The 22,634-nt window shown below is 46.5% G+C and overlaps 1 protein-coding gene across 1 annotated transcript in view; it reads right to left on the bottom strand.

The window, feature by feature from the left end:
- OCA2 (OCA2 melanosomal transmembrane protein) overlaps window positions 1-22,634 on the bottom strand; it is a 349,097-nt gene that overhangs the window by 226,607 nt on the left and 99,856 nt on the right. Inside the window, 5 exon segments of the mRNA XM_010355208.2 lie at window positions 2,771-2,909; window positions 6,418-6,542; window positions 7,912-7,968; window positions 11,975-12,040; window positions 12,947-13,018. Coding sequence (XP_010353510.2) covers window positions 2,771-2,909; window positions 6,418-6,542; window positions 7,912-7,968; window positions 11,975-12,040; window positions 12,947-13,018 — 459 coding nt within the window.

The following is a 22,634-nucleotide window of genomic DNA, read 5'->3' as shown; positions in this document are numbered from 1 at the left end:
CCTTCACACGTGCATTATCTCTAAAGAGAAATATATTGTCATCTTTATCTTTGTTTCCTTGCCTGTAACACGTCTTTTTCTTTGGAAACTTAAGATTGTCTCTTCATCATTGCTTTCAAATTTTATTATGTGTGCCTTACTGTAGTATTCTCCATGTTTCTTGTGCTCTGGCGTCATGGAACTTCTTGATTCTGTTGGTTTATACCATTCATGAAATTTGGAATTTAGGTCCATTTTTAGGGTGTCTTTTTCCATTCCCCTCTCTCCTCCAGAGATGAGAATTGCATATATGTTATAAGCCACTTGAAGTTTTCCCATCGCTCACTAACACTTTTCAGTCCTTGTTATTATCTTTTTAATCCGTTTCATTTTGAATCTATGTCTTCAAATTCATTAATCTTTCCTTATGTAATATCTAACATGCCACTAATCCCAACAAGTGTATTTCTATCTCAGACATTGTAATGTTCATGTCTAGATGTTTAATGTGGGGCTTTTTTAGTATCTTTAATATTGCTACTTGATGAATATCTGTAACACCGCTGTAGTAACAGTTTTAATGTCCTAGTCCGCTGATGCTAACATCATTGTCTGTTCTACATTAGTTTCAAATGGTTCATACCATGCCTGTCATAGGTTACATTTTCTTGCTTCTTTGCATGCCTGATAATCATTGATTGGTTGCCAGACATTGCAAGTTTTACCCTGTGTGTTGTCCAATATTTTTGTATCACTCTAAATATTCTTGAGGTTTGTTCTGGGATGCAGTTGAAGTATTTAGAAACAGTTTGGTCCTCTGGGGTCTTAGTTTCAAGATTTCTTAGGTGGAAGCAGAGTAGTGTTCACTTTGTAGTTAATTACCCCCCAGGACTGAGGCAAGACCCTGGTGAGTACTCTACCCCATGCTCCATGAATTAAGCGGTTCCGCTGGGAGGTGGGGCTTGCAGTGAGCAGAGATCGCGCCACTGCACTCCAGCCTGGCGACAGAGGGGGACTCTGTCTCAAAAAAAATAAAAATAAATAAAAATTAAAAAATTAAGAGGTTCCAGTCTGCCTGGCAGAATAGACATCATTACTATTCCTGTCGTGTGCGTCAAGCACTCGTCCCTCTCATCTTTCTGGGTTGTTCTCCCCGGGTCTCGTGTCGTCTCCTCGCACAAATGCACTGATCTGAACACTCTGCTGAATACTCCAAAGGGACTCTCTGAGGATCTCTGCGGTTCAGCTGTGTCCCCTCCGGACTCTCGCTGCCCTGGTCTCCCCAGACGTTCAGCTTCATCCTCTCAACTCAGGGTGTCTCGTGGGCTCTGCCGGGTCGTGCCTCCCTGCACCGCGCTCTGGAAGCTCTCTGGAGGTGGGGAGCTGGAGCAGTCACAGGGCTCACCGCATCTGTTTCCCATCTCACAGGGATCACTGTCGCTTTGTGCCTGGTGTCCAGTGACTTCGTTACCACTGTTCCATGTGTTTTGTCTGGTTTTGGTTTATTTTTGTTTGTTCTGTTTGACTTTCCCAGGCAAGAGAGTAAATCCAGGCCCTGTTACTCCATGTTGGCCAGAAGCAGAAGCTGTGCTGTCTTTTGTATTCATCTGTATCCACAAACAAACGCTCTAGGATGCTATTTGCACCAAAATATTAAAAGGGTTTACCTCTGGTTTGTGGAATTATGAATTTTTATTGTGTGTGCATGTCTGTGAGACTTCTGTTTCCTACCAAAAAATGTATTACTTTTTTATGGAATGCAACTAATACAATTTTTTTCTAAAAACAGTTCTATTCCATCAGCATGAGCTCCACCCTGGATAGCAGGTGCTCCTAGGATAAACCGCAGGCTCTGTTACCACCTGATACGCTCCGGGGTGGCATGATCATGGCTGCACCCCTCAGCTCACAGGGCAAAGCTGGTGAAGTGTTGCCAAGCAGTTTCCCGGGGCAGCCAGGGAATGCGGAACCACACCCAGAACCTCCAGAGCGCGCTGCTTCCATGAGGCAGCCACTAACACCCTGGAGCCACAGGTTCTCAAAGGTTTAAATATTTTAATGGAACACAGTGTTCAAACACAAACACACTGACACCCTTCAGGCACACACACACACACACACACACACACATCATCCACAAGAAATAACACCAATGTGGAAGCATTTCCACTGATACCTCAGAGAAGGGAGACTGAGAAAATTCTAATGGTCAAAGAGTAGAGAATAAAAACTAATGATATAGTTCCATTTTCACCTTGAAGGTATGTAAAATACCTTGCACTTTCTAACACTTTGTCTTTATTACAGTATATAAAGAAACTATACCCTAATATTTAAGGGGACTTTCAAAGAATTTATTTCTAAAGACATTCATTTCTGACCCTTAAAAAATAAATTTTAAGTCCTTTATCAGTAAATTAATCCGCCGCAGTTAAGAAGAGAATCCCATATCTCCAGTGAGAGGGGACAGGTCATTTTGTTTTTAATGTAAGTTGGAAGAAACCTCAGTTCCTATTAATAAAATTAATATAACATACTACGACTATATCATGCTATCCAGTCATTTCTTTAAAAACTGATCAGAATGAGTATGAAGTCAATTCAAGCCAGTTAACTCTAGGATTGAAGGACCAGTCACCTCACACCCCACTCTTGAGATGCCCAGTGGCACTCACTATGAAGAGGTGGTGCGACGATCTTCATTTCTAACAAAGGTGTCCAGGTGGGGTAGAGCGCTAAGTAAGTGGAAGTGTGCGTTTGTTGGAAGCAACCCTAGCATGCTGGTACGTACCATCTTCCTCAGCTCTTGGTTGGAAACAATAATGACATTTGGAGGGTCCCCGATGGCAGTGGCAGCTCCTCCAATGTTTGTGAAGATCACTTCTGCAATCAGGACTTGTCTTGGATCGAGGTTGAGCACCTCACACAACCTGTCACAAATGGAGGAAAATGAAAGTAGTCCCACTGTGCACACTGTGAAAGGCCCACGTGCAACCCAGAGATTTTTAAGGCACTTGTTCGTATAAGGGAGGTGCGCGCACGCACGCACACACACACACACACACCCCGGTGGGGAGGGCAGTGCTGGGAGGACTGAACAATGCAACAACCCCTGCAGGCCACAGCTCACTCCAAGAGCTACAGTCCTTCCCAGAGTGAGCCTCCAGCCACCAAACCCTCAGTGTGGTCAGGTACCCTTTCCCCAGCGCTCCCACCTGGTGCTGTGGGGGTCGGCGTGGGGGCGGAGCGGACGGCTCACTGTGGGGGTCCGTGTGGAGGCAGAGGGAGGCTCACTGTGGGGGTCGGTGTGGGGGCGGAGCAGACGGCTCACTGTGGGGGTCGGTGTGGGGGCGGAGGGACGGCTCACTGTGGGGGTCGGTGTGGGGGCGGAGGGAGGCTCACTGTGGCGGTCGGTGTGGGGGCGGAGGGAGGGCTCACTGTGGGGGTCGGTGTGGGGTCGGAGGGAGGGCTCACTGTGGGGGTCGGTGTGGGGGCGGAGGGAGGGCTCACACAGGGCCTGCTGACTCAGCCCCTTCCCACCTCCCGCTTCCTGGACACCAAGGCCCTAGGCTCTCTTCTCGTCCTCTCCCTTTGTTTCATTCATCTATGCATTTTCTACTTATTTACTTTTTACTGCTATCATACATACTAGATATACACATACATACGTACATTTTCAGGGTACGTATGATAATGTAATAATTCACATAATCAAACCAGGTAACGGGATACCCATCCCCTTAAATATCAATCTGTTCTTTACCCTGGGAGCAGTCCAGGTATTCTCTTCTAGCTGTGTTGGAGTACAATCGATTCGTGTCAACTGTATTCACCCCACAGACCTGTCAGGCCACTCTCTACAGCTGTGGAGCTCCACTGTGGCCTCAGGAGATTTGTGCTGGAATCTGGGAGTCCTATGGCTTGGCCGGCGCAGACCAGTGCCTGGGAGTGGGCCCGGGCAGTGGCGCTTTATAGCTTCACTATAGCTCCAGGGGCCCAGCATGTACACAGCTGGGAAACATTGCCCTAAAGAAAGTGCAGACGGCACATCACAGCGTCCCCCACACCTGCTCATCTGCACAGCCTACTCCCACACAGGAGCCGGCCTTGGGTCTCACTCAGAGGCCACCCACCACCTCCCGGCCATCAGCTCAGAGTGAGGCTGGCCACACAGCCTCCCCTCTGCTGACATGAGGAGCACAGGCCCATGGAGCCATGTGGGAGCTGAGGAGGGAGCATCCCCGGGGACTGAAGCAGGAGTGGCTCCACCGATGAGACTCTGACCCGAGGCAGCAGCGGCACAGTGCTAAGGAAGCTCCCAGGAGCTGCTTCTAGCAAGAAAATGTGTGTGCAGCAGTCAACAGTGCCAGACCAGGCAGGACGGTGCACCCATCTCAATGGGACTAGCTGTTAACTATAAGGACCAAAGCCACTTAGTCCAGACAAAGGGGAAGAATGTGGCCAGCACTTACAAACCCATAAAGAATATGGTCAGATAAGTAGGGAATCTTAGAACACCAGCACCAGAATCTTGAAAGATGTAAATTTTTGACTAATAAATGGAATTACTGCTCTAACAACATGATAAAAGCAGTTCCGAGTAGTGAGGATATGAACAAATTGTGGCAAGGCCAAGATACCTCTCAGCTGCCCGGGCTATACGGGGCGTGACAGTGTAGCCCAGCTTGCAGGAGCCTGGGTACGAACCTGAGTCTCCACACGGAGGCAGCAGATGACCTGGGGATGCTGTATCTACCTCCCCAGCGGCGCTGGCCACTCCATGCTCCTCCCCACCCCACTCCTCCCCTAAGAGCCACCACTGTTCAAACAGAAAAGGCATCCCCCAGATCAACCCAGAGCCCTGGAAGCAGCCCCACGGGGCCTGGGAACTTGCTGTGTGTCCCATGCCTTGTGTCCAGGCAGGCCCTGTGTTTCGCAGAGCCCTCAGAATGCCAGCTCAGATTAATCTCTCTGCCGTTACGACCCAGATCAGTGCACCTGAAGTGACTTGTTCAAGACACCCTATTACAAGCAGGACCGGAGGGTGACTCCCTGAGGGGCCCTCTCTCGCCTTCTCACCCTCTGTGTCCTCAGGGCCAGCTCCAAGGCTGACATGCTGGGGAGTCATATTTAAAATAGCACACAGATGGAAACACACTGGTCCGTACCTTCAGAAGGGGCCCACACGAGGACCAGGACCACAGCTCACGCTTCAGAAGATTCTCAGCAAACAGGCCTATGGCCCCCAGTAAATGATGGATGATTAAAGTGGACGAAATTAAAAGAAACAGAATTTAGGCCGGGCGCGGTGGCTCAAGCCTGTCATCCCAGCACTTTGGGAGGCCGAGACGGGCAGATCACGAGGTCAGGACATGGAGACCATCCTGGCTAACACGGTGAAACCCCGTCTCTACTAAAAAATACAAAAAACTAGCCGGGCGAGGTGGCGGCGCCTGTAGTCCCAGCTACTCGGGAGGCTGAGGCAGGAGAATGGCGTAAACCCGGGAGGCGGAGCTTGCAGTGAGCTGAGAACCGGCCACTGCACTCCAGCCTGGGCGACAGAGCGAGACTCCGTCTCAAAAAAAAAAAAAAGAAAGAAACAGAATTGAATTGAGTGGAACTGAATGGAGTGGAGTGGAACTGAGTGGAGCGGAGTGGAGTGGAGCGGAACGGAGTGGAGTTGAACTGAACTGAACTTCTCTTTCCCAGAGTTGCCCTGTAAAGCTTTGCCAGACTGAACCTTGGTTCTGCTGAGCCCCGTTGGTCCTGCGACCCTCCAAGCCTCTGATGAGGAACCTTGCAGTGGCTGTTCCACCTCCCCCCAGCTACATGACCCTGTGAGCCCTCGGCATGTGTGTGACCTGCCAAGCCAGCCCAGGTGGCAGATGGTGATGGAGAAGAACAGGGACAGGGATTCCTGGTACCTGGTGGTCTGGGGTGAGCTGTTCTTTTTTTTTTTTTTTTTTTTTTTGAGATGCAGTCTTGCTCTGTTGCCCAGGTTGGAGTGCAGTGGCACAATCTTGGCTCACTGCAACCTATGCCTCCCAGGTTCAAGGGATTATCCTGCCTCAGCCTCCTGAGTAGCTGGGATTACAGGCACATGCCGCCACACTCAGCTAATTTTTGGATTCTTAGTAGAGACGGAGTTTCACCAGGGCTGAGCCATTCTTGTCCACGTGTCTCCCCATGAGACTACAATCTCCAGGAAAGCAAAGCCTATGTCTTCCACCTCCTGCAGACATTTCTGCCACCAGCTTCTGAGGCCCCACTGCTTGTAGCATGTACTGCAGTCACACAAAGCAGACACGCGCTGGACTGGAATGCACTGAGCTGTGGGCTCAACCGCCCACCTTTTCATGCACCTGAGAATGGAGCCTGGAGCCAGGCCGTGCAGACAGAGCCTGGCCACAACCCCCACGGCAGAGGCGCTTTGCATACCTTATGGTCACGGGTGTGAAGAGGAGCATGGTGGTGACGTTGTCCAAGAAGGCAGAGAGGACGGCCGCGATGAGACACAGCATGATGATCATGGCCCACACCCGTCCCCGGGAGAGCCGGTATGCCTGGCCGCACACACACAGAGTACAAGCCAGAGTCAGCAGGCTCATAGAACAGAGGCAGCCTTTCATTAGTGACTTTAAGAACAGGGAGCCAAACTAACATTGCCCCATAGGTTAAGACATAGACCCACGGAGTCCTCAGGGGGCTGAGATGAGACAGTGCTGGCCACCGAAGTTCCTAGACATTCTACATCGTCCCTAGCCAGCACTGTCACCCTCTGATCCTCCTCCTTCACACAGCCCCTGTGATGGGTAATGTGTCACAAGGTGATGACCCTCAGTCCCCGTAATGCCATCGGTATTCTGGTTAGATAACCTGGTCTTTGACATTTGGGATCCATGTGAGCCTAGTGTCTGCTGATCTCTAGGGAACTAAGGGATACTTTTAAGAGTAAGGAGTAATACACCAAATATCTACCTGGCATGTATAAGATGGGGCACAAAGATGACAAAAATCACAGCACAGTTCTATCATTCAGAGTTTGCAAAGGGCTTTGTTGAGTAATTTTTTTTTTTTTTTTTTTTTTTGAGATAGAGTCTCAATCTGAGTTCAGTGGTGTGATCTTGGCTCACTGCAGCCTCCACACCTGGGGTTCAAGCAATTCTCTCGCCTCAGCTTCCCGAGTAGCTGGGACCACAGGTGCATGCCACCATGTCCAGCTAATGTTTTTATTTTTACTAGAGACGAGGTTTCACCATGTTCACCAAGATGGTCTCAATCTCTCGTGATCCGCCCACCTCGGCCTCCCAAAGTGCTAGGATCACAGGCGTGAGCCACTGTGCCCGGCCTGTTGAGTAATTTTTAAAAAGACCTTTTCAGTTTCAAAAAATATACATATTCAAGCACAGCACTAGACTGCATTAGCAGGGCATGGTACATGATGAGCTCTCCTCTTGCCAACACTGAATGACAGGTCAGGTACAAACCCTGGAGGCTACAGCTGACTGGTGAAGCTCCCCAAGGTTCCAGTTAAAAACATAAATGTGTATATATTCAATATTTAGGAAGTAATCATGGAAATTATTTCACCAAAAAGCAAAGTAATCAGAAGCTAATGGCTTGAAATATTGGGATACTCTAATATGCAAAACAATTTTTGATGTGTAGCTCTCACCAGACAATTTAAACAATACACAAACATTCAACCTGAGTACCCTTTTACTTGACCTCCTTCTTCATTTATTTACTGAGCAGCTGAAAGTGCCGCACAGAGCCATACAACTTAACACAGCCAGCGTACCCTGCCCTGCAGAAGTAACCTTTAAAAGAAGGATGGAATGTTTAAATGTTTGTTTCCTAAATATATAACGTCAGAAAAATACAGATATAAATTAATCAGTATGGAATTATTAAATGCAACATCATACCTACCTTTACAGCACAGTAATCGAAAAATCCCGTTTCTGAAAATATGGCTACTAAGATCATCTATGGGGAAAAGAGAAGAAGAAAACAAGGATAACCTTTTAGCAGGACATCATATTAAAACGACATCAGCATGATCCGTTACACATTTGAGCTGTGGCCTCTGAAAGCCACCACATCACCAGACTCCCCACTCTGAGATGCAAACACTGTCGCTTCCTGGAATAGTACACTCACTTCCTGGTACACTCACTTCCTGGTACACTCAGAAACACCGTCACTTCCTGGAATAGTACACTCACTTCCTGGTACACTCACTCCCTGGTACACTCACTCCCTGGTACACTCAGAAACACCATCGCTTCCTGGAATAGTACACCCACTTCCTGGTACACTCACTTCCTGGTACACTCAGAAACACCATCGCTTCATGGAACAGTACACTCACTCCTTGAATGGAGCCTCTTGCTAGCGGTTTTGTGCCTACATGTGTATCTGGGGATTGGTCCTCAAGGCACATTACCATCCCATCTGAGCCTCAAAAAAAAAAAAAAAGGTGTTATTTTCACCCTCTGTTTTATAGACCAGGAAATGGGATCGGAGTGCAAGGGGGCTTGCTCTCAGCCACAAAGGTAGAAGCGGGGCGGGGGCCGGCACGTGGCCTTCTGCACTGCAACTAGTGAATGTTCTGGAAGTTCCTCTGCTTCACCTCTTAGATGGCAGTCACCAAGTGTTGAACTTGGAATGAGAAGATGCAAGTTCAGATCCTGATTCTGCCACTTAAAAACAGTCCGAACTTGAGGCCGGGCGCAGTGACTCATGCCCGCAATCCCAGCACTTTGGGAGGCCGAGGCAGGCAGATCACGAGGTCAGGAGATCGTGACCATCCTGGCTAACACAGTGGTGAAACCTTGTCTCTACTAAAAAAAAGTACAAAAAGCTGGGCATGGTGGTGAGCACCTGTAGTCTCACCTACTTGGGAGACTGAGGCAGGAGAATGGTGTGAACCCAGGAGGCGAAGCTTGTAGTGAGCCGAGATCGCGCCACTGCACTCCAGCCTGGGCAACAGAATAAGATTCTGTCTCAAAAAAAAAAAAAAAAAAAAAAAAGAGAAAAAAAAAGTCCGAACTTGAAGAAAAATATGAATTAACCTTTCTGTCCATCAGTTTTCTCACCTTACCTCTGAATGTTCTATACTTCATCAGGTTGTGAAAATGCAATATAATTATTCAAATTACAATACTTGGTAAACAAGAGTCCCAGTAGACACTACTGTCTCTTAAATACATTATAGAAAACAAAAATGTCCCCAGTCAATTTAGACCCAGTGTAAATATCCATCGTGTCCAGAGTGACCATCAATGTTCATCCTCACCCAAAAGGCCACTGAGAGCTGACGGTGGAACATGTGGCTTCGCACACCAATGGACATGCACGAGGAGACAGGCGTGTGCAGACCCGTGTGGCGTTTACACATTTGCTGACAGAACCACCATGGGAGACTGGAACTCAGGGATGGGGGTAAATGGCCCTGTGGGTGGTCGGCTGCCAGGAAATGGGGGAGAAAAGGCAGGGACCTGGTTGTAATGACCCTGCACCCTGCAGTTCCAGAATTGCAGAACCTGCAAGTGCTCGCGAACTGAATTCCAATGAGAAAAAAACACCGAAGCCATTTTTATAGGCTGACCTATGTCCCTCAAAATTCATATGTTCACGTCCTGCCCCCAGTACCTGGGAACATGACAATTTGGAGTGACAGCATTGAAGGAGGTAATTAAGTTAAAATGAGGTCGTCAGGGTGAGCCCTGATGCAGTGTGGCTGGTGTCCTTATAGGAGGAGGGTCTCAGGACTCAGACACACGGGGAAGACAAAGTGAAAACGCAGGGAGAAGGTGCCATCTACAAGCCCAGGAAGAGAGGCTTAGGAGAAACCAACCCTGCCCACACCGTGATCTCGGACTTCCAGCCTCCAGAGCTGCGAGGAAATACATTTATATTATTTAAGCCACACAGTCTGTGGTACTTTGCTACATAGTCCTAGCAAACTAATACAGCATTCCTTTTTTAAAACAGGCATATCTCAGGGATATCTGGCACATTTCCTCTCTTCTATCCAGATGCCCAAACCCTGTATATGTCTCAGGCCCGACACAAATATGAGTTACTCTGTGAAGCCAGGGCTAGAACACTCGCCTGCCTCCCTGAGCGCTGCCCACAGAGGATGGCGGCACGGTTTCCGGTCAAGTCACATGGAAGCCTAACGTAGCTGGGCCTTCTGTTATGCTGGCCAGCCTTGGGAGGGATGAAACGTTAGCAAGGAAAATGAGGATCTATAGTGCCCAGCTGTACACACAGCAAGTCTTCTAGCCCAGAGAGGAAGAGCCCTCCTGCAGACCACTGGACTGTTTGGAGTCTGCTCAGGAACACGTGGACTGCCCCTGCTGCCAGGCCCCGGCCAGGCTCCACTGGTTCTCGTTAAGCTGGGTCATGACTTGTGTCCCACACTAGCCTGCTTGGGCATTTCGAGTTCCTGCAGGTGGCGCGGGTGGCATTCCTCACAGCACAGAGTGGCCACTGGGTAACATGATCAATTAGCAAATACCCAAACTACTGCATAGGAGTGACACCTTCCTTTACTCACATAATGAAAGGTACTCTCTCTCCCACTGAAACGCCTACATGGTTTATTTATTTGGGATAGTCCATTTTTTTTAAGGGCAGTAACTCAAAAGAATTGCTAGCTTTTCTAAATGGCAATATGATTTCATCCTCAGACATGCCTTGGGCTGGAATTCTCCCGCTAACGAACCATAGCCCCATTCCGTTCCTCCTCTGGAGAGATTCGGGAGACCCGCTGTTGCGGGAAGTCAGGGACCCCGAACAGAGGGACTGGCTGAAGCCGTGGCAGAAGAACATAAATTGTGAAGATTTCATGGACATTTATTAGTTCCCCAAATTAATACTTTTATAATTTCTTACACCTGTCTTTACTGTAATCAGCTCTGAACATAAATTGTGAAGATTTTATGGACACTTATCACTTCCCCAGTGAATATCCTTGTGTTTTCCTATGCCTGGCTTTACTTTAATCTTTTAATCCCGTCATCTTCTTTGTAAACTGAGGAGGATAAATGTCGCCTCAGGACCCTGTGATTGCATCAACTGCACAAATTGTTTGTAGAGCATGTGTGTTTGAACAACATGAAATCTGGGCATCTTTAAAAAAGAACAGGATAACAGCGATGTTCAGGGAACAAGAGAGGTAACTTTGAACTGGCCGCCGGTGAGCTAGACGGAACAGAGCTATATTCCCCCTTTCATAAGCTAATAAGAGAAATATCGCTGAATTCTTGTTCTCAGGAACATCCCTGAGAAAGAGAATACGCCCTGAAGGTAGGCCTATAGACGGCCCCTTTTTAAGGCGTCCCCTCTTTTATGGTCGAAGCCGAGGGGATGAAATAAGCCCCGGCCTCCTACAGTGCTCCCAGGCTTACGAGGATGGGAAAATTCCCACCTAGTAAATTGTGGTCAGACAGGTTACTGCTCTCAAACCCTGTTTCCTGATAAGATGTTATCAATGACAATGCATGCCGAAACTTCATTAGCAATTTTAATCTCTCCTCATCCGGTGGTCCTGTGATCTCCCCTGCCTCCATTTGCTTTGTGATATTGTATTACCTTGTGAAGCAAGTGATCTCTGTGACCCACGCCCTATTCGTGCACTCCCTCCCCTTTTGAAAATCACTAATAAAAACTTGTTGGTTTTACGGCTCGGGGATCATCACGGATCCTGCCGACATGTGATGTCTCCCCCGGACACCCAGCTTTAAATTTCTCTCTCTCGTGCTCTCTCCCTTTATTCTCAACCCAGCCGAGACACTCAGGAAATAGAAAAGAACCCACGTTAAACATCGGGAGCGGGTTCTCCCGATAAGCGGCACTGACACTTCTCAGTCAAGCCCTAGGCACTGTGTCTTTAACAGAATGAAGGATCCTCAGCAGTGGAGGCCAGAGAAGGCCCGGTTCCCGCAGGCGTGGAGCCCAGTCCCACGGGGAGGGCTGTGATTACCATGCCAAACAGCAGGGCCAGCGTCTCAAAATCAATCCACTCCACCACATGGGTCAGGCTGGGTCTCTGCAATCAAAGCACAAATTTGCCAATTAATCCGTGCGCCACCATCCCAGTGATGAGCCTAACGACGCGCTGCCCCCTGCTGCAGACCCACTCAGTGGGTGGACCAGGGTTGGAAATCTCACCATCCACTTGCCTTTGAAGTTGGATTATATCGTTGCTGAAAAACAGTCTTGACCCAGGACATCTATAATGTCAAACCTATGCATTTAGTGATAAATTTTTTCTAGCCCCTGCCTCTGGCAGCTCCCACATGCAGGACTGGCCCTGGTTGCATTCCCAGTGGCGTCTGTATGTGCTCTCCGCAGCGCCGTGCCTGAGGCCAGATGACGGGAACTGGCATGGCCACCTGTCCCACTCTCAGCTGGGTTCCAGCACTGCCTCTCAGACAACTCTGGGCCTCAATCCCCAGTGGCCACTGGTCTCTGTTGTTTCCCTACATTTGTTCCCCATGTCCCTGCCAGAGAGGCCCTGCTCAGATCCAAACAGGACACTCTCATCCCCAAACACACCTCTCCAGGGGCCTCCTGATCTCTGCAGGACAGACCCTGACCCAACTGACTCCCACCTTTCTGCACCAGCTAGGATGGTCCCCTCTAGTTCCAACACCCAGATCCAGCCCCACCACAGCCCAGCTCCTCAGCCCTAGGCAAACATGCCCATGAGGAGCCTTTCCTCAGGCACGGTGAGGAGTCACACCACTGGGATGTGAGTGTGTGACAAAACCTATGAAAAATACTCTTCAATGCTGTAGCTTGTTAGTTCATACCTCTAGCCTGGTTCCTGGGCAAAAACATGGACGTGGCATATAAGATAGTGAAAAAAACAGCGAAAGCCTGAATCCTGGAACGTCTTTGAGCTGACGTTCCACTGAGTGGTGAGCCAGGGATTGGGACTGTGACAACTTACGTCGCCAATCACAGCCAGCGCTGCCAGTGCCGCCAGGGAACCCAGCATGGCCGCCAGAGTTCTGTGCACGACCTGGAAAGAAGCACAGGAAATTACTGCGTTCCAGTCCGCGAAGGAGTAGCACACATGAAGGCCTGTGTGGACGTGAGGGCCTGTATCTGCCACTGTGTACACATCTATTCAAATGATAAGTCACGGGTCTTGATGCTTCAGGCCTGGACACCCACAGACACATACAGCTACCACCAACCTGCCTTCTTAGGGAAGCTGCCTGCATTTGCTAAATCATTAGATGACCCTGATAAAGCAGGGGAAGGCCGGATAGAGTATGTTCTCTAAGAAAGGCCATAGCAAACTGTCATTAATTATTTGCCATATGCTCCCTTGGCAACTGGCCCATTCGTTCAGCAACATAAATCAATTCCTCCCAATTACTAGGCTGCTATTAAACCAAAGGTACACAGTCCAACACTTCATCAAATTGAGACTTCTGTGTTATCACAAAAGCATCTTTTCTATTTGATTATAATTCAAATCGAAGTGGAATTTCTAAGACAAAATATGGGAAAAGGCCAAGATGTGGAGAATTGGAGCCCTTATACATTGCTAGTGGGAATGTAAAATGGGCTAGCCACTGTGGAAAGCAGTTTGGCAGTTTCTTATGAAGTTAAACATAAATTTACCATATGACCCAGCAATTCTACTAGGAATCCACCCAACAGAAATGAAAACACATGTCCACACAAAGCACTGATGCTCATAACAACATTATACAAAGGAGGCGAAAACTGGAAACATTCCAAATGTCCATCTGTGGTGAAGGGATAGAGAAAATGTGGCACAGCTCGTACATGGATGAATGCTCAGAAGTGATGCTGGGGAAAGAAGCCAGACGCAAAAGACGGGGTCGGTCCATCTATATGAACATTCCAGAAAAAGTAAATTTAGAGAAACAGAAAGATCAGGGCTACCCAAGACTGGGAAAAGCAACAAAGGTTGACTAGAAACAGGTCCCAGGGATCCTTATGGGGTGATGAAATGTTCTAGAACTTGTAATGGTTGCAGAACTCTAAATCTGGTAAAAATAATTTAATCGTACATTTCCAAAGGGTGAAACTGTGGTATTTAAATTATACCTCAATAAATTTCTTTAAAAAAAAATACAAAAAGAATGCAACAAGAACAAGCAGAAAATTAAATGCTAGCATGCATTATTCATTTCTTAATCCCCTAAAAGGACTTTCACTACATTTTTTCACGCCTTCCATCTCACAGAACCTGACTCCCTTTACCAGTTATTACCTGAAACTCAAATTCTGACTAAAATTATTTCATTTATAATGTGTACTACTACATTCAAAGTTCTTTTTTCAAGAAATGTGATACTAGGTGTTGGCTTTTCACAGTTTCAGTTTTTAAGAGTTGTTTTGTTTTAAATGTAAATACCTAAAATCCAGTAAGTTGCTAACAAACTCTAATAATTCCTTCTGTTCGTTCTCTGCTTTTCAGTCTCAGTTTAGGACCTTTTTTTCAAGACGGAGTCTCACTCTGTCGCCGAGGCTGGAGTGCAGTGGCACTGTGTCAGCTCACTGCAACCTCTGTCTCCTGGGTTCAAGCAATTCTCCTGCCTCAGCCTCCCAAGCAGCTGGGATTACAGGTGCACGCTGCCACACCCAGCTAGTTTTTATATGTTTAGTAGAGACAGGGCTTCACCATGTTGGCCAGGCTGGTCTCCAACTCCTGACCTCAGGTGACCCACCCACCTCGGCCTCCCACAGTGCTGGGATTACAGGCATGAGCCACTGCGCCCGGCCAGTTTAGGGCCCAATTTAAGGATATTTCCTTATCCGATGCCGAGGGTGGCCCCAGGAAGCAGGCAGGGCAGGCATTCATCCCCGACTTGACAGCCATGGCACCAAGAGTGGATGTTCACCAGCTGGACATGGTGAGCAGGCGCCAGAGCCAGGCTGCCCTCTGCCCTACACAGCGCAAGGCGAAGACACTTCCCACTTCGGTATGTCTCTTTTTTGGCACTTAATTAAGTCTTCATGAGTAGAACAGGATGTGACAGCATGCAAATACAGCCCCTGGATGACAGGAGGAAGTCACTGCGGGGACAGAGCAGATAGGGATGAAGACTGCTCCAAGCCAGCCCTGTGATCTCACTCCGTGACACATTCCTTTCTTCTGGCTTAACCTTTGGGCTAACTTTGCACGGAAAAGAGACTTCCAGTAAAGAATAAAATGCCAGCCTGGAACGGTAGCTTACACCTGTAATCCCAGCACTTTGGGAGGCCAAGACAGGCGGATCACTTGAGGTCAGGTGTTCAAGACCAGCCTGGCCAACATCACAAGACCGCATCTCTACTAAAAGTTAAAAAAAAAAAAAAAAATAGCCAGGCGTGGTGGCACACACCTATAGTCCCAGTGACTCGGGAGGCTGAGGTGGGAGAATTGCTTGAGCCCGGGAGGCAGAGGCTGCAGAGAGGAAAGATCGCACCACTGCATTCCAGCCTCGGCAACAGAGCAAGACACCATCTCAAACAAAAACCGAAGAAGAGTGAAGAGCCATGACTGCCGGCCACTGGTCAGCAGGATTGGATAGCAGCAAAAATAACTAATTGTTATTGAGCACCTACTGCTGTGCACCTGGCCCTGGATTAAGTGCTCTGCACACACCATCTGCACCTTTCACGGCGACTGCATGACACAGAACTATGATAACCCACGGTGCAGAGGAGGAAACAGTCTCAGCAACACCGAGTGATTGTCCCTGTGTCAGAAAACAAAGGACACGCACACCCAGGATGCAGACCAGCACTTTCTTACTCCAGAGCACCTCCTCTCTCCTCGCGGGGCCTTGTTTGCTCATCTGTAAAATCAGAAAACTGCACTCCATACCTCAAGGAGCCCTCAGCTCTGGAGGAGGTCCGTGGACATCATGAAATCGAGTCCTAGCAGACTAACACACAAATGAGTAAACGACAAGGCAGACAGCCACGGCCCTCTCAGGACAGCCAGGCTCATCGTGGTCTCACGGGCACCCCAGCACCCGCGCTAAGTTCACTCCGCCCGCTGCCACCATCAACACCTTTCTCCCCTCCCTCGTCACACACACCGGCTTGCAAGTGATCCACACATGAGCATCTCTGTGGCCCACAGTGCTTAGGACATGTGGATGCAGCTGTCCCTGCTCAGAAACCCACCCTCTTCCATCAGCTCAGGGGCCCCACACACCATGTGGGAGGAGAAACCGTCACTTGCCATTTAAAAAATGGAAAAGCACGCTGATGATCAGCCTCTAGGACGTGGAATAAAACTTTTTCAACTACATGGCTCTAGAAGAAGATGAGTTCATTACTTCAGATATAATGATGGACATTCCTAAATTATGCTTAAGAAACAGAATTTTCAGCTATTAGAAATAAAAAAAAATTCTGATAAATGGGCCTAAAGAGTAAAAATAATAAAAAGTCTTAAAAGATGCCTTAAAACAGGGTCCCCAAGTCCCCTAACCCCGCCACGGACTAGTACCAGGGCCGCACAGTGGGAGGTGAGCTGGGCAAGTCAGCATGACCACCTGGGCTCTGCCTCCTGTCAGGTCAGCGGCAGCATCAGATTCTCATAGGAGCATGAACCTTACTGTGAACTGCACACGGGAGGGATCTATGCTGCACACTCCTTATGAGAATCTAACTAAAGCCCGATGATCTGAGGTGGAACAGTTTCATCCCAAAATGATGTCCTACCCCACGGTCCATGGAAAAATTGTCTTCCAGGAAACTGGTCCCTGGTGCCAAAAAGGCTAGGGGCCACTGACTTAAAGGACTGTATAAAGGTTCTCTTCCTGCCCATGCTCTGGGAAATACAGCACACCTCTTCCTACACCCAAACCACTTCCCAGGCACAGAACGCACCACCTAGCTTCCCAGGCACCGCCTCACAGAGCCAGCCACCGTTCTACCACCACACTCCTCTCCAGTCGAGCACACGCTCTGTGCCCCCAGATTTCTTCGCCAGGAGTCTGGCTGCGAGCTCCTGTGAGCGTGGTGAGCCTCTCTTGGTTTCTTCAGTGCTCTGCAGGGCAAGCAATACCTGCTGAGCGAAGGAGGAACAGAAAGTGCAAGAACAGAGCCTGCAAAACAGCAGGCCAGCATCGCTTCTTGGGAGAAGAAAGGAAAGATTTTGGGGGTAGCCCCCAAGGAAATTATCTAGGGGATCTCTGATCTTCATGCATCGCCCCTCCATGGTCACACAGGTTTACAGCTAGCCATCAGGTAAATTCCAGATAGGTGGGATACTGAGCAGATAGAAAGACAAACCTTCTTTTGGTTACCATTTGCATGGAAATCGTAACAAAGACAGCAGGGATAGCTAAAGTTGTATCAGACAAAATAGACTTTAAGTCAAAAACTGTCTCTAGAGACAAAGAAGGCCATTACCCTCCCCCTTCCACTGATAAAAGGGTCAATTCAACAGGGACCTATCACAGTTATAAATAAGTACACACCCAAAACCAGAGCACCTAACTATACATAGCAGTATTCACAGAGCTAAAGGGAGAAACTGACAGCAATGCAATGTAATAGGGGACTTCAATGTCCCATTTAAGATAATGGATAGAACATCCAGACAGGAAACAGCAGACTTGAACAGCACTTACGCCAAGTGGACCTAACAGAGATAGACCGAACTTTCCACCCAAAAGCGAAAAATAGACATTCTTCTCTAGCATACCCAAAAAATTCTTCAGGATATATCACATATTAGGTCACAAACAAGTCTTAACAAATTTTATTTGTTTTAAAAAAAATGTTGTCTTAGAGACAGTCTCCCTCTGTCACCCAGGCTGGAGTGCAGTGGTCCCATCAAAGCTCCCTGCAGCCTTGAACTCCTGGACTTAAGCAATCCCCCTGCCCCAGCCTCCTGGGTAACTAGGACTACAAGTATGCACCACCACGTCCAGCTAATTTTTTTTTTTTTTTTTTGCAGAGATGGAAGTCTTGCTATGTTGCCCAAGCTGGTCTTGAACTTCTGGTCTCAAGTGATCCTCCTGCCTCAACCTCCTAAAGCACTAAGATTATAAGCATGAGCCAACATGCTTGAACTTAACAAATTTTAGAAGATGTAAATAATAAGTATATTTTCCAAACACAATGGTATAAAACTAGAAATTCGTAACAGAAGGAAAATAGGGAAATTGATAAATATGTAAAAATTAAACATTTTTTTTTTTTTTTTTTGAGATGGAGTCTTGCTCTGTCACCCAGGCTGGAGTGCAGTGGCGCAATCTCGGCTCACTGCAGCCTCTGCCTCCCAGGTTCAAGCAATTCTCCTGCCTCAGCCTCTCGAGTAGCTGGGACTACAGGCAAGCACCACCACACCTGACTAATTTTTGTATTTTTAGTGGAGACAGGGTTTCACCGTGTTGGCCAGGATGGTCTTGAAGTCCTGACCTCGTGATCCGCCCACCCCGGCCTCCCGAAGTGCTGGGATTACAGGTGTGAGCCATCTCACCCGGCCGCAACATGCTCTTGAACAACCAATGTGTCATAAAAGAAATAAAATGGAAATCAGAAAGTATCTTGAGACAGACAAAAATGGAAACACAACACACCAAAATTTATGGGACACAGCAAAAGCAGTTTAAGAGGGAAGTTGCTAGTGACAAATACCTACCTCAAAATCATTAGCCTGATTGGATCACACTACAGTGTAAACATGAATTGAAACCACATTGTGCCCCATACATACATACAATGATTATTTGTTAATTAAAAATAAAACAAAACTGTAAAAAAGAAGAAAGAGCTCAAATAAACAACCTAACTTTATACCTCAAGGAAATAGAAGAGCCCGCTAAGCCCAAAGTTGACAGAAGGAAAAAAATATGGCAGAAAGAAATGAAACAGAGAGTAGAAAGACAGCTGAAGAGATCAACAAAACTAAGAGTTGGTTTTGAAAAGAGGAACAAAATTAATGGAACTTTATCTAGACTTACCAAGAAAAAAAAAAAGAGAGAGGACTCACATAAATAAAAGTATAATGAAAAAGAAGACATTACAACTGATATCATAAGAGGCTACTGTGAACAATTACATGCCTACAAATTGATAGCCTAGAAGAAGCTGGTAAATTCCTAGAAACATACAAACTACCAAGACTGAATCAAGAAAAAACAGAAAATCTGAACAGACCAATAAGAAGTAAGAAGATTGAAGCACTAATCAAAAACCTTCCAACAAAGAAAGTCTCAGGACCAATGGCTTCACATGTAAATTCTACCAAACATTTAAAGAATGACAATCCTGGAACTTTTGCAAAACTTCAAACTTTTGCAAAAAAATGAACTCGTTTTATAAAGCCAGTGTTACCCTTCATACCAAAGCCAGATAAGGACACTACAAAAAAAAAAAAAAAGAAACAAAGGGAAGAGGAAAGAGAGAAAGAAAGAAAGAGAAAAAGAAGAAGGAAAGGAAGAAAGAAATAACTAATTTCAGGCCAATATCCCTGATGAACATAGATGCAAAAATGCTCTACAAAATACTAGCAAACTGAATTCAGCAGCACATCAAAAGGATCATATACCATGATTAAGTAGGAATTATTCCTGAATCCAAGGACAGGTTCAATATACACAAATCAATAAATGTGATACACTGCCTTAACAGAATAAAGGATAAAAATCATAGGATCATCTCAATGAATGCAGAAAAGGCATTTGAGAAAATTCAACATCCTTTCATAATTAAAAGCTCTCAACAAATAAGGTATAGAATAAATGTACCACAACATAATAAAGACCATATATAACAAGGCCCACAGCTAACATTACACTCTAGAGTGAAAAGCTGAAAGCTTTTCTTCTAAGATCAGGAACAAGCCAAGGACACTCACTCTCACCACTTCTATTCAACGTGGTACCAGAAGTACTAGATGGAGCAATTAGACAACAACAACAAACATTAAAAATGTCCCAATTGGAAAGGATGAAGTTAAACTCTATTTGTTTGCAGATGATGTGATCTCATATATAGAAAACCCTAAAGACTCTACCAAAACTCTGCTAACACTAATAAACAAATTCAGTAAATTTGTAGGATACAAAATCAGAGCACATACAAATCAGTTTCATTTCAATATGCTAACAATGTACTATCCGAAAAAGAAAGAAAACAATCCCATCTATAACAGCATCAAAAAGAATAAAATAGGAATAAATTTAACCAAAGAGGTTTCAAGATCTGTACACTGGAGACAGTAAGATATGAATGAAGAAATCAAAGAAGAACAACTAAATGGAAAGATATCCCATGTTCATGGTTTGGAGGAATTAATATTGCTACAGTGTCCATAACTACCCAAAGCAGACTACAGATTCAACGCAATCCCTATCAAAATTCCAATGACATTCTTCATAGAAATAGAAAAAAAAAAATTCCAACTGCATTCCTCATAGAAATAGAAAAAACAATTCTAATTTATATGGAACCACAGAAGACCCTACATAGCCAAATCAACATTGAGTAAGAAGGAAAAAGCTGGAGGCATGACACTTCCTGATGTCAAACTATATTACACATCTATAGCAATCAAAAGAGTATGACTGGCATAAAAACAGATATACAGACCAATAGAACAGAAGACTGAAGAGCCCAGAAATAAACCCATACATGTTACAGTCAACTAATATTTAATAAGAATGCCAAGAATACACAGTGGGGAAAGGATAGTCTCTTCGATAGGTGGTGTTGGGGAAGCTGGATAACCACATACAGAAGAATGAAAGTGGACTCTACCCTACACCATATACAGAAATTGATTTGAAATTGATTAAAGACTTAAATTAAGACTTGAAACTGTAAAACTTCTGGAAGAAAACACAGGGAAAAGCTCCTTGATGCTGGTCTTGACAATGATACCAAAAGCACAGGTAACAAAAGCAAAAAATGAACAAGTGGAACCATATCAAATTAAAAAGCTTCCGCACAGCAAAGGAAACAAACAACAAAATGAAGACAGACTCAAAATACTTGCAAACCATATACCTGATAAGGGGTTAATATCGAACATGTGTAAGGAACTCATACAAATCAACAGCAAAAACATTAATATCCTGACCAAAAAATAGACAAAGGATCCAAATAGACATTTTCCCAAAGAAGACGTGCAATTGGCTCCAAGGTTCACGAAAAGGTGCTTAGCATCATTAATCATCAAATGCACGTCAGAAATACAATGAGATACTGCCTCACACCTGTTAGAATGGCTGCTATAAAAAAGACAACAGATAACAAGTGTTGAGGAGGATGTGAAGAAAAGGGAACCCTAGCATGCTGTGGGGGTGCAAATTAGTACAGCCACATGGAAAGCAATACAAAACTTGCTCAAAACTTAAAAATAGATCTACCATATGACGGAGAAAATCCCACTTCTGGGTCTATATTCGAAGGAAATGGAATCAGAATCTCAAGCAGATATCTGGGCGGCCATGTTCACTGCAACCTTATCCACAGTAGCCAAGACACAGAAAAAACCTAAGTGTCCACAATGGATGGATGAATAAAGAAAACATGTTTCATATACACACACACACACACACACACACACACGGAATATTATTCACCCGTAGAAAGGAAGGAAATCCTGCCAATTTGGCACAACGTGGACGAACCTGAATGCTAAGTGAAGTAAGTGACACAGAAGGACAAATACTGCATGATCTCACTTATATGAGGCCAAAGGGAGCTCTACGGGTCAGGGGTGGAAGGAGAGGAGGGTGTGGGAGATGAGGAGCTGACCGTCAGAGCTAGGCACTGGGGCAATGTGGTCAGGGAGTGGTTTGGACTTAATTCTACATTTCTCATTTAAAACATAACCAACTACGTGCCAAAAAAACACATATTTTTCTTTTTTTGTGTGCCTGTGAAGGAGAAAAGAAATAAGGAACAAGGAGGAAGGGTGAAGGAAAAATGTTGCAGAGAAACTTCCAAACCATTTGGACACATCAGGAAGGAATAGATGAAGGCACTCAAGCCACAGGACGGCTGCCTGAACTCACAGCACTGCCCCAGGGAGCTGCAGCCCCAGGATGTGGTGCTGGAGAACAGCATGCACCTCGCTGATGCCCGGAGGCCGCGCACAGCCCTGACAAATGCCCAGCAGGGCAGAGTTGCAGAGGAGCCATGCAGGCCCCTGGTTCTCTGCAGCATCGGCTCCACGGACGGATTCCAGCCAGGTGACCTGGAGCCTGGAGAGGCCAAGAGCTGCCGGGCCCACGGCACTCGGCACCAGAAGTACAACAGAGTGGGCTGAGAGCACCAAAATGTTCAAGTAGGTCACTGACACAGCAAATAGTGGCTAACAGAAATTGGTTCAGACTCGAGACCCTCCAGAAGCAAAATGCTAAAATATATGGCAAAAGTTTCAAGGTTGGGCAGGAGGCACCAAAAAAGCTGACACAAGAGGCCAGAAAAATGGCAACTAGTTTTGCACAGTAGCAAAACATGCAGTAAGGGTGTCCCCTGCGATACCAAGGAAGTTAGAAAATATACCTAACCAACCTGGATCTCTGGAACACAGAGAGTTGAGTTGAGGCTGGAACAGGGGAAGGTAAGAGGTGTGTGGCAGATGCCCGACCATGGGGCTGCACGGCGTGGTACGACCCCATGGGGCCTCCCTGGAGGGC

This window comes from Rhinopithecus roxellana, chromosome 5 (assembly GCF_007565055.1).
Source record: "Rhinopithecus roxellana isolate Shanxi Qingling chromosome 5, ASM756505v1, whole genome shotgun sequence".
In the NCBI taxonomy this organism is placed as follows: domain Eukaryota; kingdom Metazoa; phylum Chordata; class Mammalia; order Primates; family Cercopithecidae; genus Rhinopithecus; species Rhinopithecus roxellana.
Note: the sequence above shows the minus strand (reverse complement) of the source record. Positions and strands in the feature narration are given on the sequence as shown.